General features: G+C 43.4%; 2 protein-coding genes and 3 long non-coding RNA genes across 6 annotated transcripts in view; all 5 read right to left on the bottom strand.

Annotated features, from left to right (window-relative positions):
* Positions 1–3,635: 3,635 nt before the first annotated feature.
* LOC123485972 lies at positions 3,636–4,568 on the bottom strand. Its single transcript, XR_006659201.1, has 3 exons — positions 4,506–4,568; positions 3,895–3,948; positions 3,636–3,712 (listed from the first exon to the last, which is right to left on the bottom strand). It is a non-coding gene; the product is annotated as an uncharacterized LOC123485972 (long non-coding RNA).
* A 3,591-nt stretch (positions 4,569–8,159) lies between these two features.
* LOC123485975 lies at positions 8,160–9,032 on the bottom strand. The gene is made up of 3 exons (XR_006659204.1): positions 8,850–9,032; positions 8,671–8,739; positions 8,160–8,236 (listed from the first exon to the last, which is right to left on the bottom strand). It is a non-coding gene; the product is annotated as an uncharacterized LOC123485975 (long non-coding RNA).
* Positions 9,033–9,777: 745 nt separating this feature from the next.
* On the bottom strand, positions 9,778–12,739 carry LOC123485976. Of its 2 annotated transcripts, XR_006659206.1 has the most exons (4): positions 12,705–12,739; positions 10,763–10,861; positions 9,998–10,092; positions 9,778–9,851 (listed from the first exon to the last, which is right to left on the bottom strand). It is a non-coding gene; the product is annotated as an uncharacterized LOC123485976 (long non-coding RNA). The 2 variants fall into 2 exon arrangements; XR_006659205.1 differs by having other exon boundaries at positions 9,792–10,092.
* A 1,644-nt stretch (positions 12,740–14,383) lies between these two features.
* On the bottom strand, positions 14,384–17,449 carry LOC121547833 (adhesion G-protein coupled receptor G7-like). Its single transcript, XM_045217105.1, has 6 exons — positions 17,171–17,449; positions 16,520–16,851; positions 16,190–16,271; positions 15,450–15,608; positions 14,991–15,150; positions 14,384–14,744 (listed from the first exon to the last, which is right to left on the bottom strand). The coding sequence occupies exons 1-6, from the start codon at positions 17,218–17,220 to the stop codon at positions 14,556–14,558; spliced, it is 972 nt and encodes a 323-aa protein (XP_045073040.1). The 5' UTR covers positions 17,221–17,449; the 3' UTR covers positions 14,384–14,555.
* A 504-nt stretch (positions 17,450–17,953) lies between these two features.
* The window catches only part of LOC121547830 (adhesion G-protein coupled receptor G7-like), a 32,220-nt gene continuing 30,581 nt past the window's right edge, over positions 17,954–19,592 (bottom strand). The window contains exon 9 of the mRNA XM_045217104.1: positions 17,954–18,210. Coding sequence (XP_045073039.1) covers positions 18,046–18,210 — 165 coding nt within the window. The 3' untranslated portion in view covers positions 17,954–18,045. The remainder of the gene's footprint in view (positions 18,211–19,592) is intronic.

The following is a 19,592-nucleotide window of genomic DNA, read 5'->3' as shown; positions in this document are numbered from 1 at the left end:
GGGGAAAGTGCTGACTGCAAACAAAGGTGCTCCCACGAAGAATCTTAAAACTTGGTCCCTCATCTCTCCTGATCGCCCTCACCCAACGGGCACGTATTTCTCCATCAACAGGGAAATCGTGAAAACTCAGATACGGGAATTTCTGTTTGTTGTTTGAACAAAATGGTACACTGCTATAGCATCTTCTCGAAGATTGTGCCATGCTTCGGTGTTGGATGGGATACTGTTGCGATACAGACACCGGGAGAAAAGAAACAGCTAAATTAACATTCAGCTTTGACCAGGAATCAATATTTATCTAGCTATCATGCACAACAGTATTTGAATAGGTGAGTTACTATACATTCATGAATAAACTAACTGCCTAACAAAGGGTTAGATAGCTAGCTAAGTAAACTTGTTACATTACAGCCAGGCAGCAATGTAACGCTACCTTTTAACGTTATCGGTATCTGGTACTAAGTTGTTGTTAGCTAACGTTAGCCCACTTTTAAGTAACTAAGGCAGTGAACAATTATGAATTAACAATAACGTTAGCAAGTTACAAACCATTGCATATACGTAAACATTATTACTCTTAACTTTACTAATTTAACTTAAACGTACCTTTTGGAATTTCTTCAAGTAGCTAGCTTGCTAGTTAGTGGTCAACAGTTGTATTTTCGTTGAGAAGTCTCAGGTTACGGGCGAACGGAAGTGAAGTTAACCTGCTACGCGGAAAGGCGGAAGTTAGATGACGTCATCGTGAAAAGGGCCTATTTAATAGGAGTGACGCCAATTTCCAAGCTGGCTTCCCTTGACACTTTTTTTTGGTGCGGCAGTATGGATCCAGATAGCTGCCAACAGGTTTAACTTAAGTATCGTTAGGATCGTAAGAAATCCATGCCTGAAACGTAAACGTGACATTTCATCTGTGAACATACAAACACCATGTTACAATTAGGGACTAACATTTTAGGCTTGAACAAAAGTTTTGGCAGTTTCATCTCACCAACAAAAAACGTAACGACATGTGACGAGGGATACGCGAACAAGCATAACACAGTAAACCAAAACGGAAGTCAGGGAAACCAGAAATAGGTATCCTGCACGTTTTCAACTTAAAAGTCTCCATTTGTAGTGCAAACTGAGTCCACATGCTCCCGCTGGAGTAGCTGTGTGAGAAGAGCGACATGGTGCTGGGCTGCCTAAATCTCATGTAAGGATTGGGTTGTTAATTATTACTCCTCAGTTGAGTTTACTTCACATTTAGGTAGCTAATGTAATGGATTTGTTTGCCAGCGCAAATCTAGATAGCACTAGCTAGCTAATGACACGTTGCTAGCTAACTAACTAGCTTACACAGTCGATCTCGGCTAGTGGCATTTGATATGGCCTAGCAAGTTAGCTCATGTCACTGACAAACTACCAATTACCCTTATGGTAATAGACACTAGCAAGGAGGATAACCTTTCCTGTCCACAAGGTCGCCCCTAGTCAAGGACTCACATCCAGTACCTAGGTATAGTAATAAGTTATTGATTGGCGTTACTCATTTTTCTATTGAGTTATCAAAGAGTAAGTTAGCTCGCTAAGTATCCTGACGCAAGTTTAGCTGACATCAATAACCTTGTGCCACTCTGTCTTCAGGTTCTACTGAGAAATTACATATTGGAGATGCTTCAGACCAGGCTTTTTGGAATTCACCTGCAATCAAGAGCTCACTTTTGTCAGTGCTTTGTCTAACGTCATTCAGATCCCTGAATACGTTTTAGGAGCTTTGACGGAACTGCTGAACCGTGTCAGAGGTCGAGAAGTTGGAACAATATCGTCATATTTGGAGACATCGATGGATTTACGAGTAAGGAATTGGTTTCCCTTATCGATTAGTACCGGAATAATGTTTGATGTTTGGTTAAATTTAGTGCATTGCCTGGCAGATGAGGTGCTTTTCTACTATACTGGTCTGAGACACACTTAACTGATTAGTGTTTTGTTTTTTGCATGCCTAAATGGTCATGTCTTGACAGTGTGGAGCGCCTGTGGCGTGACGTTTGGTCATGTCTTGACAGTGTGGAGCGCCTGTGGCGTGACGTTTGGTCATGTCTTGACAGTGTGGAGCGCCTGTGGCGTGACGTTTGGTCATGTCTTGACAGTGTGGAGCGATGTTTGGCCATGTCTTGACAGTGTGGAGCGCCTGTGGCGTGATGTTAGGTCATGTCTTGACAGTGTGGAGCGACGTTGGGTCATGTCTCTGTGGAGCGATGTTTGGTCATGTCTTGACAGTGTGGAGCGACGTTTGGCCATGTCTTGAAAGTGTGGAGCGCCTGTGGCGTGATGTTTGGCCATGTCTTGACAGTGTGGAGCGCCTGTGGCGTGATGTTTGGTCATCTGTGTCCTTCACCTTCTATGACGTCTTGCACACACTTGAGGAAGATGGCCTACTATGCATCTCCAGCCATGTACACATCTGTGCACACTGGGTGTTTCTTCCAAGACTGCAGGAGGCCCTGACTTGTTTCTCTGATACATAGGACAATCACCCTCTACGAGGTGAGGAGGATTATTTAAGATACTCTTTGAAGAGGTAGGGTTTCAGATGTTTTCGGAAGATGGGCAGGGACTCTGCTGTCCTAGCTTCATGGAGAAGCTGGTTCCACCATTGGGGTGCCAGGACAGAGAAGAGCTTGGACTGGGCTGAACAGGAGCTGCCCTCCCGTAGGAGTGGGAGGGCCAAGAGACCTGAGGTGACAGAACGGAGTGCCCGGGTTGGGGTGTAGAGTTTGAGCATAGTCTGAAGGTAGGGAGGGGCCGTTCCTCTTGCTGTTCCGTAGGTAAGCACCATGGTCTTGAAGTGGATGCAAGCTTCAACTGGAAGCCAGTGAAGTGTGCGGAGGAGCGGGGTGACAGAGAACTTGGGAAGCTTGAAAACCAGGCGGGCTGTTGCGTTCTGGATAAGTTGCAGGGGTCTGATGGCACAAGAGGGGAGCCCAGCCAACAGCGAGTTGCAGTATTCCAGACGGGAAATGACAAGTGCCTGGATTAGGACCTGCGCCGCTTCCTGTGTGAGGTAGGGTCGTACTCTACGGATGTTGTAGAGCATGAACCTGCAGGTGCGGGTCACTGCTTTGATGTTTGCAGAGAACGACAGGGTGTTATCAAGTGTCACGCCAAGGTTGTTGAATATTATTGCATCAAAATACTGGCCCTTTTCAATCCAATGTAGACTTGTAGAATTTTTGTCATTACTATTGGAGATTCATTTGGCAAGAAAAAAAGATAAGTACGAGGGATTACTTTACTTATAGTAAAACTTACTATGCTAAAGTTACCTAGCATTGGAACAATGGATGTAACCAGATTAGTTTGCTAAATTTAACAACACTTTCATGTCTCAAACCATTTTACTGTAACCTACTGGACTCAATTTACCATTTTAAACATTGTGAAACCCCTGCCCACCATAGCAAATTGCCTGTGTGAAGACATGATTAAACTCTGCATAGGTTCTCGTGTGCAGTTGGTAACATGACAGTTTTTGAGCAAGCAGTTACTGTAGGAAAACACAAACTGTGACTAGGGATGCGCACAAGACAGTCATTATCAAAGAGGACATTGATGATAAAATCTCTCCTTTCTCTTGGTAGTAAGGCCACGTGGGCTTGGCCGCTCAACCACTGCATGACGGATGGGATGGTTACTCGCTCATATTGTCGTTTGCCTTCCATTGGTCCTGAAAGACAAGATTAATTCATTTCTGGCTCATATGCATAGTGTTTACTGTGCTGGGTTGGGCCTGAACGGCAAATATGATACATTAGTTTTCCATTGTAAAATGTAATAATTCTCTCAAACAATATTACCTGCCAAACTAAGATATCATTAAGCAAAGTACTGTAATGTAGTTGGTCACACCTGTACACTTGTTTTCCTGCATCTCATCCTCTGGCTGCATCCCATCAGTTTGACCTAAAAGACAGAATGCAGACATTAATTCATACATCTATTCATTTATTCAAAGACTCAGATGCATGGTTCTTAAGGTTGGTAAAGTGACTGCGTCACAGGTCGGGAGACAAACATCCACAAACGCATGGTAAAAACCATGCTTTAAGTAAATATGCCATTTTGTATGTCTTTACATCAACAAATCACAGAATAAAGTTAATTTAGTGATGACGATTGTTTAGGGACAATGCTTACAAGGTCAGTTGTTTCCATTTTTTACTGATTATTACTCATCGGTATACGGTAGCATTTAAATAGGCGCAAGAAAAGCTGCGACGGCTGTAGAAATGTTAATCAGGTAACATTGTACCTTGTCAGGTAGCTAAAGTGACTTTTACTATAAACTATTGCAATGTAGATAGTAACACACCTTCTCCCTCATTCTCCTGTGTCTCATCTGCTGGCTGTGTCCCATCAGTTGGACCTAAGACAGAAATAAGATCATTCATTCCTCAGGATTTTCTCCCAGATAAATGGCTCAGTATAAAGAAGATTGAATTGTGTTGTAGATCACAAACCTGTCGACTCAATCTCTTCAAGAAGTCCTGCATGTGGTTCATGATTTGAGATTCAAGATGCCGCGACAAGTTCCCCTTCCACTCAGAACCGGCACAAAGCAGGATAGGAGGAAGTCAGCATCTGGCTCCTAAAGGTTCAAAACAGTTATTCAGACCTACAGTACACTAGATTTTAAGTTTACGGATACACACAACCTATGGCATGTGACTTGCATTCACTGACAAGATTAACTATCAGGTCTGAAAAAGAACCACACACACACATACGATTGGTCAAAACTCTCAGCAATTAGATTTGATCAGGCTGAAGTCCTCACTGCATGGTATTGCCCAGGAACAAAGAGCTCTCTGCTGATGTTGGCATATTTGGATGATGGCCAGCAGCTCGAACAGCTGAAGCCCTTTTCTGATCTGGTTTAGAATAGGGATCAGCCGCGAAAAGTAAAACATTGAAAGTAATTAAAGACAGGAGTACTGATGAAATTGTTGTTTGATCATGAATGAACTAATAGACGTGGGGATATCATCTTAGTACAGTACCACTCCTGAGGCGCTTTGTCAGTACTGGCACTGATGTGATGATACTGACCTGACAATGCGGTCGCTGTTTCTCACAGCAATTGTGCCAGTGTATCCACAAGGCAGTATGTCACTTGTAAGCTCTGACAATGTGTTTTCAGTAGCCTCTGAAACCTGAACCAATTTCGAGTTAGTGTTGTGTCACGAATACAGAAGCAAAAACATTTTATAACTGATATAGTAAATCTTACAAGGATACTTCAGACCTTATAAAAACTCACAGCCAATCCTATTCTTAAAATCAGCTATATTAAGTAAAAAGAAAAAAGATTTCAAAAGTATTACAACAGGGTCTTGCCCTTTCAATTAGGATCCTGTACTCTGCATCGGTGACATCAGCCTCTCTACGTGTAACCTGATCTATGTCTCCTGTCTCAATATACTGGTAGCACCACTCACACATGAAGCAGGGGGATGGTCCTCCCTGAACCAGGCTTGCAGAGAATATTTCTCCAATGGCTCTACAATCAACCAAAATCATAGAACGTAATTTAATGGCGTTGGATTGAAATGGGTACCCCAACAACGTTTGTAGAATTCATATTAATTCTTATTTGTTATAACTACATATTTCTCAGTGCTTGAATTTATCAAAACAATGAATGTCAGAGGTGCATACATACTTGACATTTCCACTGTCTAAATCACTGATTGAGTATATTGGGTTTTTCCCCATTCCTTCAGGGCCCTCAGAGCACTCCTCAATCTCTGCGATAATATCTGAGGTAGACAATCAAACCACAGGGAGAAGCTTATAAGCTTCTCCCTGTGGTTTGGATTGTCTACCTCAGATATTATCGCAGAGATTGAGGAGTGCATTTTAGTGGTCCTTCCCATCTATATTCAATGAAAACAGACAACACATCATACACTGCTAAAAAAAATAAAGGGAACACTTAAACAACACAATGTAACTCCAAGTCAATCACACTTCTGTGAAATCAAACTGTCCACTTAGGAAGCAACACTGATTGACAATACATTTCACATGCTGTTGTGCAAATGGAATAGACAACAGGTGGAAATTATAGTCAATTAGCAAGACACCCCCAATAAAGGACTGGTTTTGCAGGTGGTGACCACAGACCACTTCTCAGTTCCTATGCTTCCTGGCTGATGTTTTGGTCACTTTTGAATGCTGGCGGTGCTTTCACTCTAGTGGTAGCATGAGACGGAGTCTACAACCCACACAAGCGGCTCAGGTAGTGCAGCTCATCCAGGATGGCACATCAATGCGAGCTGTGGCAAGAACGTTTGCTGTGTCTGTCAGCGTAGTGTCCAGAGCATGGAGGCGCTACCAGGAGACAGGCCAGTACATCAGGAGGCCGTAGGAGGGCAACAACCCAGCAGCAGGACTGCTACCTCCGCCTTTGTGCAAGGAGGAGCAGGAGGAGCACTGCCAGAGCCCTGCAAAATGACCTCCAGCAGGCCACAAATGTGCATGTGTCTGCTCAAACGGTCAGAAACAGACTCCATGAGGGTGGTATGAGGGCCCGACGTCCACAGGTGGGGGTTGTGCTTACAGCCCAACACCGTGCAGGACATTTTGGCATTTGCCAGAGAACACCAAGATTGGCAAATTCGCCACTGGCGCCCTGTGCTCTTCACAGATGAAAGCAGGTTCACACTGAGCACATGTTTGGAGACGCCCGTGGAGAACGTTCTGCTGCCTGCAACATCCTCCAGCATGACCGGTTTGGCGGTGGGTCAGTCATGGTGTGGGGTGGCATTTTCTTTGGGGGCCGCACAGCCCTCCATGTGCTCGCCAGAGGTAGCCTGACTGCCATTAGGTACCGAGATGAGATCCTCAGACCCCTTGTGAGACCATATGCTGGTGCGGTTGGCCCTGGGTTCCTCCTAATGCAAGACAATGCTAGACCTCATGTGGCTAGAGTGTGTCAGCAGTTCCTGCAAGAGGAAGGCATTGATGCTATGGACTGGCCTGCCCGTTCCCCAGACCTGAATCCAATTGAGCACATCTGGGACATCATGTCTCGTTCCATCCACCAACGCCACGTTGCACCACAGACTGTCCAGGAGTTGGCGGATGCTTTAGTCCAGGTCTGGGAGGAGATCCCTCAGGAGACCATCCTCCACCTCATCAGGAGCATGCCCAGGCGTTGTAGGGAGGTCATACAGGCACGTGGAGGCCACACACACTACTGAGCCTCATTTTGACTTGTTTTAAGGACATTACATCAGAGATTGGATTAGCCTGTAGTGTGGTTTTCCACTTTAATTTTGAGGGTGACTCCAAATCCAGACCTCCATGGGTTGATAAATTTGATTTCCATTGATAATTTTTGTGTGATTTTGTTGTCAGCACATTCAACTATGTAAAGAAAAAGTATTTAATAAGATTATTTCATTCATTCAGATCTAGGATGTGTTATTTTAGTGTTCCCTTAATTTTTTGGAGCAGTGTATGAGCACCTCCTTTCATTTTTTAAAAGTGCCATTATCTATCAAATGGGCGATCATCATTGGCACTTGATGATGTTAGGAAGTGTTTTTGAGAGCCCGGTGTCTACACCAGGTCCTGTCAGGTAGGTGACTTTCAAGTTGCTAGCTCGTAAACTTTTTTTCTGCCTCTTCCATTGACTCAGCCCTCGTTGAAGGAGGTTCTCTCTGCTGACGCTGATCCGGAACTCTCCGTCTGTACTGACTCGCTGACTGATGCAGCTCAACACGTCACCCGACACTGAAATTAAAACTATCCTGCTTACAACCTCGCAAAAGCCAGACAGTGTGTTGTAATAGATGACAAATGCACCACTCACCCTCTAGTGATTGGGAGATATTCCCCACCTCCTGTGCAATATACCTTCTGGCACTTAGGGTAATATTTCCCGTAATTACATCTCTGGTGGGTGAGTGCCCATTCTAGCCATTGCATCCTGGAAATGTCTCAAAATTCTTTTTGTCCCTTTATGGCTTTCTTATTATCTTACCATGATATCACTTGCACATGGGGTCCATCTTGCACTTCAGTTCTACATAAAAAAGTATGTAATTATAAGGGAAAATCTGCCTTACAATCAAATATATCTTGTGTGTGATGATGCCATTCATTACCTCTCACAAAAACTGGCATGAACCTCAAGGTTAGCGATGGGATACATTTTCAGACAGATCGGACACGATGCCTGTACCTGTCGGGGTAGAGTTCAGAGTGAAATACAGCTTTACTTAGCCTGGTAAACCAGACTGACCACTCCACTCACATTTTATTGCGCATAATTTGTCAGTCTGGCCTCTGTGCTTGAAACCATGTTGAGCCTAGGAGCGTTGCCAAATGAAATCACAGATGATAGGATCAGCGTCCATTAAGAACAATGACTCATGAAGTGCACGACAGCACCACTGGTCAGCCAGCAGTTAGTCAATCATGCCTAACCCCATAGCATATCAGAGCAGGCTGATGGGCCCATATACGGCAGAGCTTCTTCCAAACAGTTGTGAATAGGTGAGAGGCTAGACTGATCAATGTCTCAACAATGTGAGTTCGCAAGATCAGATTGGTCTACCGGGCTAAGCTTTACTCTTGGAAGCAGTTAATGAAGTGACAGCGATGTATTTAACTTACCACTCTACAATCCATTACATCAGATTCCATCTCTGCCACTCCAGCAATGCTGAGATCCTTGTCTGGCTCCTGTAAGGATGCGCAACAGTGTCTGACAAAAGTTAATGTCAGTCAACATAAGCCTGGTGAATTCAAATAACAACAATAACACTGCTTTGTACCCCAGTCCCCAGTCTTACCGTACTGTGACCTGCAGACCCACAGGACTGGCAGCAGCTGTACAGGCATTAGTTTACCACACTTGTGGCAATTTGCCTCGGGCATTCTAGCAAACTCAGGTGCATCTGGTGGGAGAGGACTTGTGTCGATTTCTTCTTGAATCAGTGCAATGTAGAGAATGGTCTTTCCACCACCTGAGGCCGATCGCAGGAGTCTCCCAGAGTAGCCATCGGATTCGGTGGGACAAGGGCAGGGTGTCTTTGGCCGGGTCCCCCTTTTTGAAAAACAAAGAACATCAAAATACAGGGGCCAGGGCACTACAATGCCACCGTAAGGTATGCCCCTGCTTATACGCACCTGGTATTTGAAACTAAGAAAACTCAGGCCCTGATTTACAAAGCTGTTTGCGCCTTTTTTGGCGTAGACGAAGTGCATTTTGCCCGAGGAACGTGTGGTATGGACTAAAGAGTACATAAGCAGTTTGGCCATGGAGCGCAGTTTGCCAGATTCTCTCCTTTAGACATGCATTTAAGGGAGGATCGCGCAAATAACAGGTGGAGATACTATAAGTGTGGTTCTTTACATATTCCGCTGAATTCACTAAACTGACAAATTGCCAGTTTTGTGGGAAAAATATTTCCGCCTCTAAAGAGGAGGTGTAAATTGGCACAATCCTTTCACTGATTGTGGAATTAGCTGCACACTGCGAATGCAGCGCATACTCTCACCACCCCGCAGCCAAGTGACAACCTGTTGGGGTTATCAACTACAAAGTAGTAGCACATTGGGTACATCTGGCTGCTGGACCCCACTAGCCTCCATTATAGTGATAACATATGCTAAATAACCTGAATATTTATGTTTTTAACACATTGATAGGAGGGAACTATTTTTACACACAGTGAACTGTGCCTTTACCAAACAAACCTCAATGCAGTGCAATTCTTACCTGATGACTTGTAGAACAACCAACCGCCTGAGATCGAGGCTATTCTGGGGTACTTCTCTAACAGGCTTGATATCTAAAAGCAAAGAATTTGCAATCAAGCATGTTTTTCACAAGATAGGTTCCTCAATAAAACTGAATTGAATTCAATTTGTTGTGGCGAACAATGAACCATGCTGCACTTATCTCAGCGTGAGAACTCATCACAGACTGTGTTTTAACCTTTTCCTTATCCCTGCCTGCATTAGGGCAAGCTCATCTGATGTTTTGGGGGTCTTCTCAGTCTTGCAAGCCAGCAAATACACTGCGACTAATGACTAATCCAAAAAGGTTAAGACATCAAGTAAAATGAATACACTGGAAAAGAGACCCAACACTAATGCTAGTTTGACTGTATATATGGATGCTGTGACTTCAGGGGTGTCCTAAATGCTAAGAGGCAAACATTGACATGTTGGTCTGCAAATAGTCCTGAAGCAAATCAAATCATTTCAAAACGTGCATGTATTATGACGTAACTACACTAGCTAAATGCCCTCCGTATAGATTTTTTTTTTTACCTTGCCATCTCTCAATCGACACTGTGCTGGAGTGAGGGTGGTTGTGGTGGTACAGTGTTAGGAAAAGCATTTATGTCTTTGGAAAAGGCATTAAGCAATTTCATTTCAAGGTCCAGCCTGTTGATAAAGTTCATTAGATGGCAAGGTAAAAAAAAACGACCCTGCCACAAACAGTGCCCTTTCCTCATGCCGTTTTTCTACCATACATGAATAATAATCTTTACTGACCTTATGTTTTAGTTTGGTTTTATAACATTTTTGACTGTTTGTGTTAGCTATATCTATAATTAACATGATTCACGAGTCTTGTAACTAAAATGGCTAGCTAGCTTCATGGACAGGCATAGAAAATCATCTACAGAGTAACAGACTGCCCAAAAAATCTAGTTAAATTGGTAGTTAGTTTATAATAGCCTACTCAACTCACCAGAGCCCTCACATTCCCACTCCAAGTTGCTGCGTCTTCGTCCATGGCTTACAGTTACAGGTGTGTAGCTACTTCTCATGCACGCAGTCGCTCCGCGCTCTAAAATAAAATAGAATTTTGATTCAAGGCTTTAAGGGAATCAGAGGTCTCCTCTAAGTGCTACCTGAAGCCCGTGAATGACAAACATGACCACATCTCAAAGTGCTTAGCCCATTTAATCCCATTCTTTCCCAGTACATGCCAGTATGCAAATCATATGCCATAATGACTCTATTAAGTAAAATGTATTGCTTTTTAAACATTCAGTGCAATGGATAAGTCAGTGAAAATGTGTTTTTATACTGCGCCCCTACAATACAAATAGAACAGAATACATTTGAAATGCTTGTATAATGTAACTAATTGACAACTAAACATTGAAGACTTCAGAAAAGGCTAAATAAGTAAGTAACACTTAAATAGTTAATCACACATTCCAGTTCCTACCACAATGATTTTAATATTTACTTTTCGGTTGTCTCCGTTTCTTTACATTCAGTCTTTTAAGTCCTTTAATACTGTAGAGTACTATCATGATGTGGGGAGACAGCTAGCCTCCTATGAACCCACATCATCCTATTAACTACATCAACTCCCTCATACACATCATTTAATTGGCATGACCTTGGTATCCTGCTGGATAAAAGCACCAGTTACCAATAAGTATCAGTGTAAAGGATATTCTGCTTGTCCCGCTCTGTACACAGACTACACTATAAACACCAGGCTAAAAACGACAGACAACACAATGAACACCAGGCAAAACACTACAGACTACACTATAAATACCAGGCTAAATACTACATGCTACACTATAAACACTATAAGCTCCACACCTAACTGGGACTTCATCGGGTTCTCAAGTGGGCACTCCCCTTCACCGGTGTTTCGTTGATAAGCCAAACACTTTGGGGGCTTGACGGCAGAACCAGCGTCCTGGAACAACCCCCTCGATCCAACGTTCAACTCAGCCCTGACTCCCTACTGTCTGCTTGGGTCTGCCACCACTCATTCCTCTTCAGCCAGATCCAACGAGATGCCACTTCTGCCTGCTTGCCCAGCCACTAGCTTATTCCTTGCTACTCCCCAGGGCTCTCCAGAGTGATTGGCCTGTGAAGCCCCTGCAGCCGATCTCAACTGGTAGATTCCAGGCTCTCCATCCATTCTGCTGACTCAAGGATGAGGGACTGGTATTTCTCTCCTCCCAGGGCGCTGTGAGCTCGATGAGGACCACCTGCTTGGTGTCTCTAGACCAGACAACGATATCTGGTCTGAGGCTTGTGCTGGCTATCTCTGGAAATCTGAGCTGCTTCTTGAGGTCTGCCCTCATCTCCCAGTCGCCTGCTGTGGTAAAAATCCCTTTGATCCTTGTGCTCTTTGCTGAGCTCTCTCCTGACCTGAGGAAGTGGATGAAACAGGGGCCCTGGGTGAGATGTTTCAGCTTTCTCCTTGCTTGCTCCAGTCCCGCGGCCAGCTGAGTCAGTATTTGGTAATGCCGCCACCTGAATTTTCTATCGGTCCGACCTGCTTGGCAGGAGAAGAGCACATGCTCCAGATTGGCTTGTCGTCCACATAGTGTGCAGCTGTCTGGGCTGTCTGCCAACCCCCACGTGTGAATTTTTGTTGCTGAATAGAAAAACCTTGTACACAGAGCAAAGCAGAAGATTAATCCGCTGCCCTTCCATGTTCAAGATGTCTTGCCAGCTGAGTGCCCTCTCTCTCATGCTCCCCCAGCATGTCCAGCTGCCCTGTTTTTTTCATGGCTACGACTCTGACATGCCTGCTTTCTTCCTAAGCCTTCCCAAGCTCCCTCTGACATACCTGCTTTCTTCCTCAGCCTTTCATACCTCCCTCTGACATACCTGCTTTCTTCCTCAGCCTTTCATACCTCCCTCTGACATACCTGCTTTCTTCCTCAGCCTTTCAGACCTCCCTCCGACATGACTGCTTTCTTCCTCATGCTGACTAGACCGGCGCCCGCGTCCGTCCGCGTGCCCCATCGCGGGCATGTTGATTTTGTCCATCCACACCAGATGCGATCAGGACACGCAGATTGAAATATCAAAACAAACTCTGAACCAACTATATTAATTTGGGGACAGGTCAAAAAGCATGAAACATTCATGGAAATGTAGCTAGCTAGCTTGCTGTTGTTAGATCATTTGTCCTGGGATATAAACATTGTGTTGTTATTTTACCTGAAATGCACAAGGTCCTCTACTCCAACAATTAACAGATAAAACGGTAAACGTTAGTTTTCTAGTAATCCCTCCTCCTTCTTTCGACTTTATATGGCGGTTGGCAACCAACTTTAAGGTGCATTACCACCACCAACTGGACTGGAGTGTGGACCTCAGTTAGTCTTTCAATCACCCACGTGGGTATATGTGCCTAAAAACCAATGAGGAGATGGGAGAGGCGGGACTTGCAGCGCGTCATGCGTCACAAATAGACCACGTTTCATTTTAGCGCCTGGCTACACAGACGCGCACGAGCAGTTTGGATGCAATGATTGAATTACATGTATGTGTACATTTATTTTGCAACGCTCTCACACTTAACGCAAGCATTGTGGTCAGCATGTCAGCCTTTCTGACATCCCTGCTTTCTTCCTCAGCCATACCTCACCCACAACGCACCTTTGGATCTGCTTTCTTCCAGCTTGACCTGGTTGTGCATCCCAGACCCAGCCTGTCTTGGTTTACTGACCCAACAATGTCAGCGTGTTGCAGCTGTTCCTCCTTCTCCCTGAGCGCTCCGCTGTTTTACCACTTGCGACCCGTTCTGACCTCGATCTCTGCCTGGCGAACCCTCTCATCCTTGCTGTCCTGCAGCATCATAGCCTGACGTGCTTTTTTGCCTTGTACTCCTCTACCACAGATGTAATTGGCAGCTGCAGCTTGCTGCCTGTGTTCTACAGGCCGATGGAGCAAAAGCTTCTTAATCAATTTTAAGCGCGTCCCTCCAGACCTCGGTAGTGACCAAATGTGGCCCACAGGGAACATTTGTTTGACACCCCTGGGCTATATTGTCTAAAGCCATTTTCTGAGAGATTGTGTAAAATAATGTCAAAAAATAAAAATTATAAATCACTAACAATATTGGAACAAACATTTTTATTCTCACTAAGAATAGCGGAAGAAACATGTGCTTAAAAGAGAATAATCACATTTATTAAAAACAGTCAACTTTCATAAAGAACATATGTGCATAATGTATTTACAAACATGTGCATAGCCCAAATTTTCTTGGACAATAACACTTTTGATACATATAAATGGTGTGTGTATTATTATAGGCAATAATGGAGGTCTATGAGATATTGTACAACAGAGATTGAACTTGCAGCCAATCAATTAGATGCTTTATACAATCTGTGTGTAACAAGGTGGAGATCAACCCTTTAACCCTCCCGTTGTCCTAGGGTCAAAATGACCCGCCACTGTGTTGAATCAACTTTATATAATTTTTATATTTTTGGGATCATTTGTGAGAAGGAGGCAGTGAGACTTTGCCTCTTTCTCACAAATGATCCAAAAAATATAAAAATTAAATAAAGTTGATTCAACACAGTGTGGTCATTTTTTAGTAAAATGACAATGCGGTTTTCATTATTGGACTCCTATATCTTTTTAAACACACATTCAAAGATGGTTAAAAACCAGGATGTGAACGTGAGCAAAACTGAACCTCAATCACACATTTTCAGGACTAATTGTGCATTAAAAAAAATTAATCTGTGCCAGTTAAAGGGTTAATTGGTTGATGGAATAGTGTCCAGCTGTGTGTATGATTCTACTTTTTCTCTGCGCTTGACTCGCCATAGACTGAACCTCTTGGTGTGCAGCGGGATCCCAACGCTAGAGACAGATTTCAAAGCATCTGCCATCATTTTCTTGACAATTGCTGTTCTTGCTGTGAACAGAATGAAAATCTGCAAGCCCTGTGGAGCGAAAACAAAAACACAAAGACGTTATCAAGTATTTTCAGGAACACACAAGTACAAACAAAAGGTAGCGTTTCTATAAAGAGCAGCAGAATTTATTAATGTTTAGTAGCTGTCTAGTTTTCAATCATGTCTGGATTCTGTGGTACAATAGCACACTCGTCTTTATATTTAACATTTGAGTCATTTAGCAGACTCTCTTATCCAGAGCGACTTACAGTAGTGAGTGCATACATTTACTACCTGAGTGGTGGTGAGTACACAGAAGGAGATGTTGAGTATGGTGTACATGGTCTGGTTCTGTGTAATGAGCAACAGATAGCCCAGGATCCAGGAGAGACCGAGCACCACAGCCAGAGAAAAGCTACTGAGGAACTTCTTCTTCATCGATGTGTGTCTTGTACTGGGAAATATAACCAACATGCTTAGACTGCGGTCATAGACTCCTGTAATGCTGTGGTAAAATAACAGTATGCTTCCATTGACTGAGTGGGTTAGAGCATGGTGCTTATTAAATAGTATGATTTGGTTACTAATGACTGAATTAATAAGAATGAAATGATAATACATTTTATTTATAACAAGCTTTTTATTGAAAGACTATGAAATTAACAAGCTCATTAGTAGGCATTTAAATCAAGACTGATCTTTATGACTACAATGTTCTACTTTGTGCCCCCAAAATGCCCCCATTAATGTTACCTGGTTAAATGTGGGTTGGTCTTGCCTGTTGTAACTGCAAAATATACCAACACCACCATGTTGAAGATAAGCATGAACGCCACAGGGATCAGGAACCCCCAAAACATTGGCAGCTTGAAGTCAAAGTTCCCCTTTGGATCGAGGGCAGCAAGCCAGCAACTGAGAGGTCAAATGAATGAGTTAGAGAGTGGGACTTTGTGACAGACAAAACAGGACCCCAGTGATTTGAATAACGTGGTATAAAGTAAACATGGTGGGTGGCATAAGTAAACAAGAAACCTTTCAACACAATGTTTTAACTTTTTATATTGCTCTTGGCCAATTATTAGCATGCATTATAAACATGCACACGAACATTGATAGGGATAACCTTTTACAGTATGAGTAATACAATTTTATAAAGCAATTGCCCCACTTTAATTTAAATTGAATCTATTATAAAATAACCACAAGAGGAAGTAAATTGCAATACAGAACAGTACTCAGGTGTAGTAGTGGTAGTACAGTACAGAATAGTAAAATACAGTATAGTATAGTACAGTGCAGTACAGTATAGTAAAGTATAGTATACTACAGTATAGTCAGGACAGCATAGTATAGTATAGTATAGTATAGTATAGTATAGTACAATACAGTATGGTACAGTATAGTATAGAACAGTACAGTATAGTACAGTATAGTATATTACAATACAGTAAAGAGAGGTAGTACAGAAGTAGTATAGTACAGCACTGACTCACAATTCCTCCTGCCTGTAACCCAATGGATCATCCACTCTGTAACTAATTCCTAAGGTGAGGGCCACCACAACCGCAGGCAGTCCTAAAAGACAGAGAATGTTGTTGTTATTTCCTGGTAGATTAGCATGCAGACATATACAGATTATGTACTACACGTACATCCTCTAAAGACAGAACATCACTATACAAGTTGCTTTGAAGTTCTATTTCAGGCATATTAGAGCCTGAAAATATAACCTAGCATTCGTTTTGGTTCAAGGAGCCCAGGGCTAATGCCAGCCAAAGCTTCTGAAACAACTAAATACTTTATTTTTCTCCAAGCTGTCCTACCCCATCCGATGGCCACGGTATAGGCTGTGGAGTGTGACGGGCTGGTGGCCAGGCTGTTTCTGATCATCAGGAAGACATGTGTGGCGTACAGCGTGTTCCAGGTGAACGCCCCCAACAGGAAGTACTGCAGCAGGACTGTGACTGCAGTACAGGGGCCTCTGTCCCGCTCTGTGTGTGTGTCGGACGGGGGGAGAATGTTGTCCTCCTGTATTTCAGGTTTCTCCAGCTGTTTATGAGGGTTGTCCACTCCCAACATGAAGAGGAGGGTGAAGATCAGGAGACACATGCAGACGCTCACTAAGAGGACCGTTGGGTTGGTTTTGCGTGATTTCCTGGGGATAGGTGATAGACAACACTATGTTAGGGAAGTTAGATGCCTTGCTATGGATGTGTTGGTTCATTAATAGTGGGTTTCCTAATGGTTTCACCTATCAAGTTGTGTTGGATCAGACAAATGGCTTCTTTACACTATTGAGATGCACCCAATATTTTGAACTGGTTCTGGAAACATGTAGGATCTTACCGGGTCACCATATGGAATGTTATTGTATATGTTGAATTGGTTCTGGAACCCTGTAGGATCTTACCGGGTCACGATCTGGAATGTTATTGTATATGTTGAATTGGTTCTGGAACCCTGTAGGATCTTACCTGGTTGCGATCTGGAATGTTATTGTTAAACTCAACCCTATGATGGACATGGAGCATCCCAATGTGGTGATCCAGTTTAGAGCTTCAGCGTATTTAAAATCCCTCCTGAATGATTGTAGAAAAAAAAGAGAAAAATAGATTTAAACACTAATTTTCTGTCACAGTCAAATATAAAGTCATCTCCCTTATGTGTCTAGATCCTGCTGATGTAAACCATAGGTCAGAGTGTGGTCAGTTCAAATCAAATCAAATCAAATTTTATTGGCCACATGCGCCGAATACAACAGGTGCAGACATTACAGTGAAATGCTTACTTACAGCACTTAACCAACAGTGCATTTATTTTTAACAAAAAAGTAAAAATTAAACAACAACCAAAAAAGTGTTGAGAAAAAAAGAGCAGAAGTAAAATAAAATAACAGTAGGGAGGCTATATATACAGGGGGGTGCCGGTGCAGAGTCAATGTGCGGGGGCACCGGCTAGTTGAGGTAGTTGAAGTAATATGTACATGTGGGCAGAGTTAAAGTGACTATGCATAAATAATTAACAGAGTAGCAGCAGCGTAAAAAGGATGGGGTGGGGGGCATTGCAAATTGTCTGGGTAGCCATGATTAGCTGTTCAGAGTCTTATGGCTTGGGGGTAGAAGCTGTTGAGAAGTCTTTTGGACCTAGACTTGGCACTCCGGTACCGCTTGCCGTGCGGTAGCAGAGAGAACAGTCTATGACTAGGGTGGCTGGAGTCTTTGACAATTTTGAGGGCTTTCCTCTGACACCGCCTGGTATAGAGGTCCTGGATGGCAGGAAGCTTGGCCCCAGTGATGTACTTGGCCGTATGCACTACCCTCTGTAGTCAGTTAAAGGGAGATGAAGGGAGCTAGCTACTCGCCATAAGCACAGCGAAGTTAGTGGTGTGATTACAGAAACATCGCAGGCCGTCTTCTGAGTGGTTGACTTTGGAGCAGCCAGAGGTGCTCCAGTCTTTCAACGTGTAGTTCCACGACACGCAGGCAAAGTCATAGAGGGAGGCGTTGGGGACAGCCTGAGAAGTGAGAACAGAAACAAACTCATTGTAAATCCTTCAGCAAAAGACACGCATTCACAGTATTATTCATATTAAAAAATCATGAAGTCAATTGTGAAGTATAACAGGTCATTAAGTAAATGTGAGACAGAAGAAATTACAATTATGATAGATCATATTATATACAAAACAGTCGTTGTCAAAAGTTTTGAGAATGACACAAGTATTGGTCTTCACAAAGTTTGCTGCTTCAGTGTTAGATATTTTTGTCAGATGTTACTATGGTATACTGAAGTATAATTACAAGCATTCCATAAGTGTCAAAGGCTTTTATTGACAATTACATTAAGTTTATGCAAAGAGTCAATATTTGCAGTGTTGACCCTTCTTTTTCAAGACCTCTGCAAAGCCGCCCTGGCATGCTGTCAATGACTTCTGGGCCACATCCTGACTGATGGCAGCCCAATCTTGTATAATGAATGATTGGAGTTTGTCAGATTATGTGGGTTTTTGTTTGTCCACCAGTCTCTTGAGGATTGACCACAAGTTCTCAATGGGATTAAGGTTTGGGGAGTTTCCTGGCCATGGACCAAAAATGTCGATGTTTTGTTCCCCGAGCCACTTAGTTATCACTTTTGCCTTATGGTTAGGTGCTCCATCATGCTGGAAAAGGCATTGTTCGTCACCAAACTGTTCTTGGATGGTTGGGAGAAGTTGCTCTCGGAGGATGTGTTGGTAACATTCTTTATTCATAGCTGTGTTCTTAGGCAAAATTGTAAGTTATCCCACTCCCTTGGCTGAGAAGCAACCCCACACATGAATGGTTTCAGGATGCTTTACTGTTGGCATGACACAGGACTGATGGTAGCGCTCACCTTGTCTTCTCCGGACAAGCTTTTTTCCAGATGCCCCAAACAATCGGAAAGGGGATTCATCAGAGAAAATGACTTTACCCCAGTCCTCAGCAGTCCAATCCCTGTACCTTTTGCAGAATATCAGTCTGTCCCTTTCGTTTTTCCTGGAGAGAAGTGGCTTCCTCGCTGCCCTTCTTGACACCAGGCCATCCTCCAAAAGTCTTTGCCTCACTGTGCGTGCAGATGCACTCACACCTGCCTGCTGCCATTCCTGAGCAAGCGCTGCACTGGTGGTGCCCCGATTCCGCAGCTGAATCAACTTAAGGAGACGGTCCTGGCGCTTGCTGGACTTTCTTGGGTGCCCTGAAGCCTTCTTCACAATAATTGAACATCTCTCCTTGAAGTTCTTGATGACCCGATAAAAGGTTGATTTAGGTGCAATCTTACTAGCAGCAATATCCTTGCCTGTGAAGCCCTTTTTGTGCAAAGCAATGATGACCGCACATGTTTCCTTGCAGGTAACCATGGTTAACAGAGGAAGAACAA

This window comes from Coregonus clupeaformis, unplaced genomic scaffold (assembly GCF_020615455.1).
Source record: "Coregonus clupeaformis isolate EN_2021a unplaced genomic scaffold, ASM2061545v1 scaf0919, whole genome shotgun sequence".
Lineage (NCBI taxonomy): Eukaryota > Metazoa > Chordata > Actinopteri > Salmoniformes > Salmonidae > Coregonus > Coregonus clupeaformis.
This window is presented reverse-complemented; position numbering and strand designations above follow the sequence as displayed.

Coding starts and splice junctions, on each gene's coding strand:
- LOC121547833 (XM_045217105.1), bottom strand. CDS start 17,220: ATGTCCATCATAGGGTTGAGTTTAACAATAACATTCCAGATCGCAACC. Junction 16,272..16,519: donor TACCGTGGCCATCGGATGGG/GTAGGACAGCTT, acceptor TCTGTCTTTTAG/GACTGCCTGCGGTTGTGGTG. Junction 14,745..14,990: donor GTGTACTCACCACCACTCAG/GTAGTAAATGTA, acceptor TTCGCTCCACAG/GGCTTGCAGATTTTCATTCT.